This window comes from Phaseolus vulgaris, chromosome 10 (genome assembly GCF_000499845.2).
Source record: "Phaseolus vulgaris cultivar G19833 chromosome 10, P. vulgaris v2.0, whole genome shotgun sequence".
Lineage (NCBI taxonomy): Eukaryota > Viridiplantae > Streptophyta > Magnoliopsida > Fabales > Fabaceae > Phaseolus > Phaseolus vulgaris.
This window is the reverse complement of record NC_023750.2, coordinates 7,633,913-7,646,220: the sequence shown is the minus strand read 5'-3', so window position 1 is coordinate 7,646,220 and position 12,308 is coordinate 7,633,913. Positions and strand designations below refer to the sequence as shown.

At 32.3% G+C, this 12,308-nt stretch overlaps 1 protein-coding gene across 4 annotated transcripts in view; it reads left to right on the top strand.

Annotated features, from left to right (window-relative positions):
• Nucleotides 1-8,032: 8,032 nt before the first annotated feature.
• The window catches only part of LOC137818480 (glycine--tRNA ligase, chloroplastic/mitochondrial 2), a 34,785-nt gene continuing 30,509 nt past the window's right edge, over nt 8,033-12,308 (top strand). Inside the window, exons 1-9 of one of the 4 annotated variants that reach the window (XM_068621933.1) lie at nt 8,033-8,396; nt 8,503-8,553; nt 9,220-9,287; nt 10,000-10,081; nt 10,193-10,256; nt 11,213-11,268; nt 11,403-11,480; nt 11,725-11,799; nt 11,880-11,950. In XM_068621933.1, coding sequence (XP_068478034.1) covers nt 8,145-8,396; nt 8,503-8,553; nt 9,220-9,287; nt 10,000-10,081; nt 10,193-10,256; nt 11,213-11,268; nt 11,403-11,480; nt 11,725-11,799; nt 11,880-11,950 — 797 coding nt within the window. In that variant the 5' untranslated portion in view covers nt 8,033-8,144. Of the gene's footprint in view, nt 8,397-8,502; nt 8,554-9,219; nt 9,305-9,999; nt 10,082-10,192; nt 10,257-11,212; nt 11,269-11,402; nt 11,481-11,724; nt 11,800-11,879; nt 11,951-12,308 lie in introns of all 4 variants that reach the window. The other 3 variants (XM_068621934.1, XM_068621936.1, XM_068621935.1) reach the window with 3 other exon arrangements.

The window sequence follows — 12,308 nt, the reverse complement described above, 5'->3', positions numbered from 1 at the left end:
ATATTCATTTTAAATACATTTATTTTTATCTTTGTAATAATTTATGTACAATCTAAAATAATATTAACTACAAATTATTAATTTTTATTTGGATTCTGTAAACTTATTTATCTTTGTAATAATTTATTATCAATCCTAAAATAAACTTTTTCTGACTTTTTAAATTACTATAACATTTTATTTTAACATTTAATTCTAACACCAATAACTTATGTGAAATACAAATTAAAAAAAATTAACTCAAAATGATATTTCTACTTTAAACTTTTACTGTTATTTTTAATTAATACAACATTTTTATAATGTTTTTTATTATAACATTAATAAATTATGTTTAATCTACAAAAATGAAAACCCTATCAAAATATTTTTAAAATTTTTAATTCCATTCTGTTAAAATAAATTTTTTTAAATCTGTTTCATAAACAATTCATTTTGAAATAAATAATTACTTTCTACATTTATAATTAAAATATCAATTAAAAATAGCACTTCTAAAATATCATATAAAAAAAAACCTACAAATTACGAATTTCTATTTCCACTTGTAAAAATATTCATATTAAATACATTTTTTTTATCTTTGTAATAATTTATGTACAATCTAAAATAATATTAACTACGTATTATTAATTTTTATTTGGATTCTGTAAACTTATTTATCTTTGTAATAATTTATTATGAATCCTAAAATAAACTTTTTCTGACTTTTTAAATTACTATAACATTTTTTTTAATATTTAATTCTAACACCAATAACTTATGTGAAATACAAATTAAAAAAAAATAACTCAAAATGATATTTCTACTTTAAACTTTTACTGTTATTTTTAATTAATACAACATTTTTATAATGTTTTTTATTATAACATTAATAAATTATGTTTAATCTACAAAAATGAAAACCCTATGAAAATATTTTTAAAATTTTTAATTCCATTCTGTCAAAATAAATTTTTTTAAATCTGTTTCATAAACAATTCATTTTGAAATAAATAATTACTTTCTACATTTATAATTAAAATATCAATTAAAAATAGCACTTCTAAAATATCATATAAAAAAAAACCTACAAATTACAAATTTCTATTTTCACTTGTAAAAATATTCATTTTAAATACATTTATTTTTTTCTTATAACAATTAAATCTTATAACAAAAATTACAAAAATATTTTTAAAATTTTGAATTTTATTCTGGCTAAAATAAATTTTGTAAATCTTTTTTATAAACAATTCATTTTTAAATAAATAATAACTTTGTACATTTCATACAAAAATTTAAAAATTCACTTCTCTTTAATCACCTAAACTTTAACATTTTTTGTTTCCATTCTGAAAATCATTCATTTCATACAAATAAATATTTTTTAAAATCTTACCAAAATTATAACTATCTACAAAAATTAAAACAATAAATCAAATAATAACATTAATTTACTAACTCATTAACATAATTAACTAAACTAAAGTCTAAACAAATTATATTACAATCAACATTAATTTACTAACTCCTTAACATAATTAACTAAAATAAATTCTAAACAAATTATATTACAAAACCATAATCATCCAATCATAAATATAAAACAAAAATAAATAAATAAAACTTTACATAAAAAAAATTAAAAACCTGAAGATAAGCAACAACAGCAGCACAATAGGATGACTTAGGATGAAGAACACTGCCTGAAAATCACATAAAAAAAATTAAGAAACATAGAATTCCAAAGAAATATAGAACATAATCGATTATGCTCTCAGTTATACACAGAGGATAATCGATTATGTTGGTAGGCAAAAATACAGCATAATCAATTATGGCACAAAATAATCGATTATGGCCCTTTTTCAACACTCTAGATAATCGATTATGCCTGTAAATTTTTACAGATAATCGATTATGTTCTTTGAAAAATCGATTATCTGCCCCATAATCGATTATCTGACTGGTTCTAATTGAGGCATAATCGATTATGCACCATTGCAGAGAAAAAGCTCTCACCTTAGATGAACCCAGATTAAACCAGATGAATCACAAGAACAACCCCAGGACGTGAGATGAACAAGGTATCCTAACAGAAACGCAGATGGCTTATAGGAATCTCTTCAACCACACTACAATGCACTCTCTCTGATGGCTCGGTTTCTTTGGTTTTCTGTGAATGGAGGAAGGAACTTCATGCTGTTATATAGCCAGCTTCACTCCCACCTACCTCACCCACTGCATTCACTCTCCTTTCACAGATTCACACAGAGTCAAACGATTCCTGAGCCAAGTCAGGAATCTCATGGCTTCATGTGGCATGCATGCAGAGGGCGCAGGGGGCACTGTTTCTCTTTATTCCAGCAAAAGCAAGGGTAATGTTGTAACTTGCTTCGGATGACTTGGCACTCCCACTCTACAGTGCAACTTTCTCTTCATCTTTGCGCAGATAAACATTTCACTCAAATTGATCTTTCCTTCCACACTCACCTGCAAGCATGCATGGATCCAAACGGGGTGCTGTTGTGACTTCCGTCGTCGCCAACAGTGACACCCCTGATCCAAACGAAGCCTAAAATGAGATGGGTTAAAGTGAATCTAGATGATGCTCATTGAGTATGTTTTTGACATATTACTCACAGATATTCTTAGAAAAAACTGTTTGGTTTATAATCAATATATCACAACTTAAACATGTTTTTCATCTTTACATTTTTACGTAAAATTGATTTTCGTTTCCAATTTAAATTTTAAACTTATTGAGTAAAATGTTTGGTTTAGAATCAACATATCACAAGTTAAACATGTTTTTCATCTTTACATTTTTACGTAAAATTGATTTTCGTCCTCGATCTAAACTTTAAACTTATTGAGTCCTTATAAATTATAGGTGTTGAGTTTTTCTCACTCGTTTGCAATAGGTGTTTATAGTTTACCCTCATTTTGTCATAAATGATTTTATATTTTTTGTTATAATTATATATGATTTTTCCATGTCTACTTGTTGTCCAAATTGTACGACACACATCTTTATTTTCTTACAAATGTTTATACATAGAGTTTAATGATTATTTATTGTTAATTTAAAACCTTTTAATTCAATAATGTGTTTAAATGGTTCTTGACACAATTACGAATGCATCTAAATGAAAAGCTTATCTATGTATTGATTGAGTTCAATGGTCAACATTATTCCAAATATATACTAAGAAATCACATTTAACACAACTTTTAAAATAATTATTGTAAAACCATCAAAATGTATATAGCGGTTTATATTAGGATAATTATGTAAATTATTTGTTTTATATTATTAACCCATAACCTAATTACTTTATACCCATGTGTAAAATGAAAAAAAAATCCATACCCCATAAAATCAATAATGTGTATTAAACGAATATCCTCAATAGGTATCTACATACAAGTATATTAGTTATTATTGTTAGTGAATTTTTTTTCAATGATTTTTAAAAATTAAGTAATCAAATAAAGCTATTAATGAAAGAAATATCAAACATTAGACAATGGTTTAAAAATTGATTTGTATATTTAGACCTATAAATTGAAATTAAATTTTTTTAAATAAATTTTAAAACTTATACTTTAAGTATAACTTTTTTAAATTTGTTTTTTTAGAGATTAAATTTATTTGCATTTATAGTTTAATGTGTAATTTTCTTTTAATTATATTTTAAAATTAATTTTTTATCTGAATTTATATTTTAAAGACTTGTTTTAAAATACTTTTTAAAATCTAAAATAATAAAAATTGTATATGTTTATGGATATCTCAAATATAATTTTTTACAAAAAATATTTAGAAGGGATATAGGCATTCCTATACCGCCCTACCACATGTCATATGATATATTTAAAGTTGTTTACTTTATTTCTTTTTAACATTTAATTTATTTTAAAAACAGTTAGATTAATCCATATGAAGCTTCAAATTATTTCAAGTATCACATAAACCCTTATTCTTTTAGATTGAATATTTAACAAAAATAAAACCTTTTTAATTTCACTACAACATTTAATATATACAGCTTTAATTTGATGAAATTAATAACTGTATTTTAGGAACAACCAATTTTTTTTGTCAATGAATTGAAAATGGGATTAAAAATAAAGCTTAATTAAGGATTAACTATTTTATAAGTTTCTATATTTTTAACTAAATTTTTATTTAAAATATTTTTTTATTTATTTTTGTATAATTTAATTTTATCATTAATAAAATGACTTAATTCTTACATTTATTTTCTCATTTCAAACTCGTCTATCAACTCATAATTTTTTTCTTTAATTTTTCTAATTCATCAATGAACTCAATCTTAAAAAGAAATAAACTATTTACATATTAGAGAAAAAATGGATTAAAAAATAATAATAACAAATATTTGTACAAGCGAACCTCTGACTCATGCAATGGTGTTTTTGTGTTTTGGAAGAAGTTGATGAAGGAAAAGTCTTTAAGGTTGCACCGAAATGGAGATGGAAGAGGAGATGAATACGCATGAGTTTTAGGTTCAATGGAGAGGTTAGATAAACCTACTTAAGACTTCATTAGGTTTGTGGGCATCATTAGGCTTGTGGGCATCTAGCTAATAGAGAATTAGAGAGAGTGTTGAAAATTTAGAAACACATTTAATTTTATCCAAGTCTAAGTTTTACAGGAGAGGTCTCACTTGTTTATCAGCTCAGGTGATCACAATGTTGGGTATGAAGTCAGAACCAATTGGATTAGGCTGACTAGACACCATGTTTAGTGAGTGGGCTTAATCATTGTGTCCATTTTATAATTTCTATTTAAAGATATCATTGTACTTGTAATTGGTGTGCAACATGATAAAATGAAAATTTAATAGTTGCCCGTGTGGATGTAGGTTGCAGTTGGCGACCGAACCACGTTAAATCTTGTGTCGTTTATTTTTCTGCAGTTGATTTATAATTGTGTGTGTTGCTTTCGCGTGTGTTTTTCCCATCAAGTGGCATAAGATCTTGGTTCGTTTACACACTAGAGATCCGATCAGCAGAATTAATCGACGAGACATGAAAATTGTGGTTGCAGTAGTGTCCCAAAGCTAGGGTTTCGCAGAGGCGACAACAACATCCCAAAGTTAGGGTTTCACAGGGATTGCAGTAGTGTCCCAAAGTTAGGGTTTCGCAGAGGCGGCGGTAGCGTCCTAAAGCTAGGGTTTCACACGGGCGGCATTAGTGTCCCAAAGTTAGGGTTTCGCAGAGGCTGCAACGGCGTCCCAAAGTTAGGGTTTTACGGTGGCTTGCTCGTAGTGGGTCATGTCCAGGCAATGCGGCGGAGTGCGCCAGTGCGGTGGATCGTGTTTCGCGGCGAACAGATATAGGTGCTTGCGGTGAGCGAGACGACACGAGGTGCAGTGCGATGGCAGTGACGAAAGACGTAGGGTGGCGCGTGCTTTTTCCTGTTGGTGCAGCAGTGACGGTGCGTGACGGTGCAGTGCTAGGTGCGGGCTATTTTTCGCTGCGGCACGGAGTTATGACATTTTAGTTACTGAGCACATCAATATTCGATCTTAGCCAGACTTATGTCAGTGGGCATTAAGTTCGATGATGAAGGTCAAGCTTTACTACTGTTATTATCTTTGCCTGACAGTTGGTCCGGAACGATTACAACAGTTACTAGTTCAACGGGATCCGATGGATTCACTTTTGAGAAAAATCGTGATCTCATTCTTGACGAGGATGTCCGAAGAAGAAGTTATGGGGAACTATCTAGTGAATCGCTATATGTCATCAGAGGTAAGAAAAATATCAGAGATAGTGAGAGCAAGAACAAAAGAAGGAGACAGTCAAAAACTCGGGATTACTCAAGTGTAACATTTTGGAACTGCAAGGAGGTGAGGCATTTCAGAAATCAATGCCCAAATGATAAATAAGTCAACATTGCAAAAGACTTTGCGGACGAGGACCTTTTAGTCTGTTGCGCAGATAGTAGTGTGGATTCTTGGGCCATGGATTTTGAAGCATTGCATAATCTAGTTATTGAAAACTTTAGAAAGGTAAGACTAGTAGACAACAAAACTTTTGATGTTACAGGCATGGGTGACATAGTGTTGAAGACGCCAGTCGATTTCTGGACTTTGAAGGATGTCAGAGTTGTTCCAAACTTAACGAAAAGTGTGATTTTTGTTAGGTAGTTGGACGAATAGGGACATGATGTGAAGTTCGGAAATCAACAGTGGAAGAACGTCAAGGGAAATCTTGTCACGACCCGTGGAAGAAAGAGAGGTTCGTTGTATATGGTCAGATTATCGTTTGAGGGAGTGACCATCCCAGTTCAGAAGATAAACAAAGTCCGGTTCACAAAATCTCGTTGGCAGGAGAGGGTTGTCTTTAAAAGAGAGAAACCCAGAGCCACAGGTCAAATTCAGGATGAACGAGCATGGAAAGGTTCTCGTAGACCAGTCAGAGGTACTTATGGCAGTGGGAGCACAGATCGTGCTTCAGCAGGTTCCTAGACGATAGTGGGTTAGGATAACCAGTATTCCAGTGGTTGAAACTTCTCCATAATTTTTTTTGTTGAATATGGAGAGTGTTTGTTCTCAGGTTGTTCCAAGATCCGGCAGTTCTTGCAAGTGGGAGTTGGTAGGAACAGAGAACGGGTAAGTGACTGACGTGTTGAAACTCAGGGGAGTTTTAATGAAGTCTTCAAAATGATTAAGAAGGCTGGTGGCAACTAGAGGTGGAACATTGAGTTTCGTCGACAGATTACAAAAGTACATGTATACAGTTGAAGCGCAGGTGAACATTGTTCTGTGACTTCAAGTGAAAGATTGTTGGGTATGAATTCAAGACCAATTGGGTTGGACTGACTAGACACCATGTTTAGTAAATGAGTTTAATCATTGTACACAGTTGAAACGCAGGTGAATATTGTTTTGTGGCTTCAAGTGGGAGATTGTTGGGTATGAAGCTAGGACCAATTGGGTTGGGCTGACTAGACACCATGTTTAGTGAGCGGGCTTAATCATTGTGTCCCTTTTATAATATCTATTTAAGGAGATCATTGTACTTGTAATTGGTGTGCAACAGGATAGAATGAAAATCTAATAGTTGCCCGTGTGGATCTAGGTTGCAGTTGGCGATCGAACCACGTTAAATATTGTGTCGTTTATTTTTCTGCAGTTGATTCATGATTGTGTGTTACTTCCGCGTGCGTTTTTTCCATCACACAAATCGTGCCTTTTGGATGCCTTCACCTTAGTTAAGTGTACTTAACTATGGTAAAGCCAAGCCATGAAGTGCAGTGCTATATAAACCTTTGCTTAAATGTTAAGTGAAGGTTTCTAAAGTGTCTTTGAATTATTTTTAACCTATTTTAAAGATTGGTTCAAGAATACAGAGTCTCAAGAAAAGACTAATTCTTTATTCTTAGCTTGAGTTGTGGTAACTATATATATTAGGATGGTCCTCCATCACTCGGCCCGTCGACTCAGCACATCACTAACACTCAAGCTGAACCTGTAAAATGCACCTGCCAAATGTTACCATTTAGGAACATAATTTAAAGATTAAATTATATGGACCAAGGGAAATACCCAAGTGTACATGAAGCCATAAAATATGTGTACGAATACAACATTGAATCGACATGTAAAAGGTAGGTATCTTAACATTAACAACTCACTTAAACATGCATAAGTTGACTTGAACGTCAAGGTATCTTTACATGTATCTTTTATATTATGAAACGACTTGAGACAAAAATACCCAAAATCTAAACGAGTATAATAAATAAGATCAAAAGGAGAATGATAAATGGACGACAAAGGATGAAACGGGGTATAAATTGATTGATATTTGACTTTACTCTCTTTGAAGATTTGTAAGAAGATTCGTCATTCCATTACTAATAAAAATCTAATAAAAAATATTTTTAAATAATCATTATAACCAATATTTTTAAGAGATACTATATAATAAGCCAACTTATTAAAATTGCAAATATATTTATGGTGATGCTGATAAAAAAAAAATATTTATGGTGACACCACCTTTGAGGTACGAATGGTTTTGTTATTTGGTAGTATTTTGAAATAGTATTTGGAAGGAAAAGGTTAAAATTGATAAACCCTATCTTATCCCCCATTTGTGGAACAACCACCCGTGGTCGCGCCATGGGAATCCTCGCTTTGCCGTTAGTCATCTCCCTTCTCAAACCCCACGCCACCACTCGCCTCCGCCTCTCCCACTCCCTCCTCCTCCGCCGCCCCTTTGCCACCACCGTCTCCGCCACCACCACTCCTCATTCTCCTCCACCTTCATCTTCACCTTCTCTCTCACGCCACTCTTCTGCTTCAGCTCTCTCCGACAATCGTTCCGTTAACTCCTCATCCCTCACCTTCCAGCAAGCCATTCAGCGCCTTCAGGTCTTTGCATCTACAGAATTGCATTATCCTTCCGTGTTTTCTTTTAATTTTATTATGAACATTGTTCAATGGTTCAAATTTTGTTATCTTGTATGGGAAATTGCAGGAATACTGGGCTTCTGTTGGATGTTCCATAATGCAATGTAGCAACACAGAGGTAGTTAAATTAGCTTGCTGCATTGTCACTCATCAATTAGGTTCAATTGTCTTATAACCGTATCGTTGCTATGTTGTTGAGTATATTATACTGACATTGCCTGTTTTTTTCTCCCTTGAGATTGCACACGGTACCTCTCCTTTTTCTGTTCTTACACTGACAGTGACACCTCATATACATTACAGTAACTTTTTTTAATTGGTTAACAAACATATCCTGTACCCCATGAAGGAGGCTATTGTGAGTGTTAAATAAGGAGGGGTTATGCGCATCTCAAAAAACCTCAGGAGTGTTAGTGTAATTTACTATTTTTTTTTTTAATTTAATTTCTGTCAATCGTATGTGGATTTTTTTACATTGACAATCGATAGGAAATTATGTTCGGTATGACTTTTAAGTTATTTAAGTAGTGTAAGTCAACAAATTTTAACATACACAGCAATATGTAATTGGATGATAGTGTGTAAACTCTTCACTCTATCAATGACGCAATGCATGGACAACTTTCTCTTATTATATATTATTATTATTATTGTTGTTGTTGTTGTTAATGTTGTGTACTTTTAAGCGTTGGCTTCAAGTAATGAGGAGATTCAGTTTGAACTTGGAATGTGACATTGAATCTTCTTTGATTTTTTTTTCTTCTCATTTTGCTATATCGAGCAGGTTGGAGCTGGGACTATGAATCCTCTTACATATTTAAGGGTTCTTGGCCCTGAACCATGGAATGTCGCGTAAGTATGTTTTAGATGTAAGTTACTGCTTTATGCATTGGTTTTTAAAAATATCCATTTTGTTCGATCAACGATATTTTCTTAAATGTTTGGAAATTAATGAAGGTATCTTTTCCTCAATGGAAAAAGGATTAGAAGTTAGTACTAGTAGTGTGCATGTCCTTCCCTTCCCTGAAGCAGTGGATATAATGATTACTGAGTTCTGATGTTGTATGCTACTAGAAGTGTGTTTTGTTTTTTACAGAAAATACTTTTGGTTTTAAGTATACTTGTGTTGAGTGGAAGCTATTTGTTCTTGTACCTGAGTTGGGCTGTGATCGATCTATGTCGAGCTATGTTGTCGGACTTGGGATGGAGTGTCTATATAAGAGTTGTACTGGTTTTAGGAACTTAAGATTTAAGTATTTGTGTTTAGTAAGCTTCAGACTGGGGGCTGTGTTCCTTCACTCAGGCTGTGTATTTATGTCGAGCTATGTAATCGGTCTTGGGATGGAGTGTCTATTTTTATATGGCAGGTGTACTGGTTTTATAAGCTTAGGATTTAGGTCTCTGTGACTAGTTAACACGAGAATGGGGGGTTATGTACCCTCAGGTGGATTATGACCAATTTTCATTGGCATGAATGATTGTTATTATTATTTATGACGATGAATGCAGAGTGTGAGGGTTTTGAATCAGAAATTGACGGTGTACTTTATTTTTTTTATGTTAGGTATGTGGAACCTAGCGTCCGCCCTGATGATAGTCGATACGGAGAAAACCCGAATAGGCTCCAAAGACATACTCAATTTCAGGTCTAGTTTGATGACATAATCAAATTCACAAATTTAAAGTTAAAATTGTTTTTTCTTGAATAATTCATGTTTATTTCAAGCATTGAATTCTTAGTTGTTTTCTGATCTCAGGTGATATTGAAGCCTGATCCTGGAAACTCCCAGGATCTTTTTATCCGCAGCCTCTCTGCTTTAGGTTGTAATCGAGTCTGATATTCTTTGATTCACTTGAAATAGATTGTATACTTTTGTTCAACTGTTATTTCTGTTGACTTATGAGCATTAAGCATACACATAGAAAACTTGCATGACAATGGAAAGGGAACCTTACAAAAGAAGTATGAAAACTAAGAAGCTTTGAATCCTTTCTCTTTATTATGATTTTGGGTTGATGTTTTACAAGTTATTTCAATTTCCTTGTAGAGCATGCACAGGCTCTATTAGTTTTTATCATTTATGTCTTTGCCTCTTTAGCCTCTTCAATGTACATTCTAATTACTAAAGGTGATCTTCAATTTGGTTTTAGGATTTGTGTTTTGGGAGCTTGTGACTTTAGGTTAGAAGGGATAATTGGTTATGGGAGTTAGGGTGAGTTTGTTGATGTTTATTGACTGTAAGAATTTCAGTCTAGATTCATTTACATAGTTGGCACTAGTTAGAATATTACTGAGTATAGATCTTACTGTTGTAAATGGTGGCTGATCAGCTATGTATTACTAATTATCTCTTTTTAACTTGATGCACTCATTATACTTCTGCAAACACTTCTTCTGCAAGGCAGAAAAAAGCAGAGGAGATAAAGGATCTCCTTGTCTAACACCTCTAGAGTATGAGGAAGTACCCACCTAATGATTGACCCATACTAAAATCTTGCTTGGAACCATATCTTAATAAATGGATCAAAACATCAACCAACAGTATAAATAAGAGAGGGCAAAAGGGTCTACCTGCCTCACTTTTTACTCCCCTTGAAATCAAGTTACCGGTATGCCTTAACCATTCAAATAAGGTGAAAGAAGTTTAAATTAATTAACTACTACAAACAAGACAACAGTTTTGAAACTTGTGCAGTTCTTATTATACCTTATTTTATCCATTTTCCACTTTAAAAACTTTGAATATGAACTTGTGGACTGCATACATCTTTGATAGGTATTGATGTTGCCGCACATGATATACGATTTGTGGAAGATAACTGGGAGAGTCCGGTAATATTTTTTGTTTTGGTTTATATACCTTTTAGTGCTACTTAAAGGAAATTTAAACCTTTTTTTCTTTTTTGTGTGTTTTAAATCTAATAAAATTGTAATGTCATCCATATGAGAATTGAAAATGTATATAGGTTCTTGGTGCTTGGGGTTTGGGCTGGGAAATTTGGATGGATGGGATGGAGATTACACAATTCACCTACTTTCAGCAGGTATTTTTCTTTCCGACGGAATAATTATTATTATTTTGTGACGGAGAAGAAAATTTATTTGAGAGAAGACATATCCTGCTTTAAAAAGACGTAGGAACTTTTTCTATAAGAAAAAGTGTAAGAAAATAGTTTTTTTTATTTACGGTCATTTTCCATGATGCAACCTTTGAATGCTTTTCTTTCATTAAAACAAAAACGATGCACCAATGTACTTTCATGATCTCAACTCTCTGTCTCCCTCCAGGCTGGAAGTCTCCAGTTATCACCTGTATCTGTGGAAATTACTTATGGCCTTGAGCGTATCCTTATGTTACTGCAGGTAAGTTGGCTAATTTTCTTTTTCTTCAATTAATCTCTATCACCCAATAAATTACTTAAGTTTCATAAATTTTGTGATAGGGGGTTGATCACTTCAAGAAGATAAAATATTCTGATGGAATTACATATGGAGAGTTGTTCTTGGAGAATGAGTACTTGATTACTTTAACCACTGGCTGAATTGCATTTCATTTTATTTTTTTGTAGTGAAATATTTTGGAGTTATCATAAAAAAATGTAGATCTTTCCTTTTTATTTGTTATATTTATTTTACATTTTCTTTTATAACATTTTTAGATAGTGAACCTTAATCGTAACTCAATCTCACAAAGCCGGCTTAGTAAGGTGAAATTTTCACTCACTTTATGTACTATAATTTGGTTATATTTGTAGTTAATGTAGGATCTCCAATATATGCATTCACCCCAAAGACTTGACTTCTTGAGCATGGGAATAGAAGGGGCTGATTGCGGGTGATATGATAAGTTCAACAAATCTTGTTAGGATATA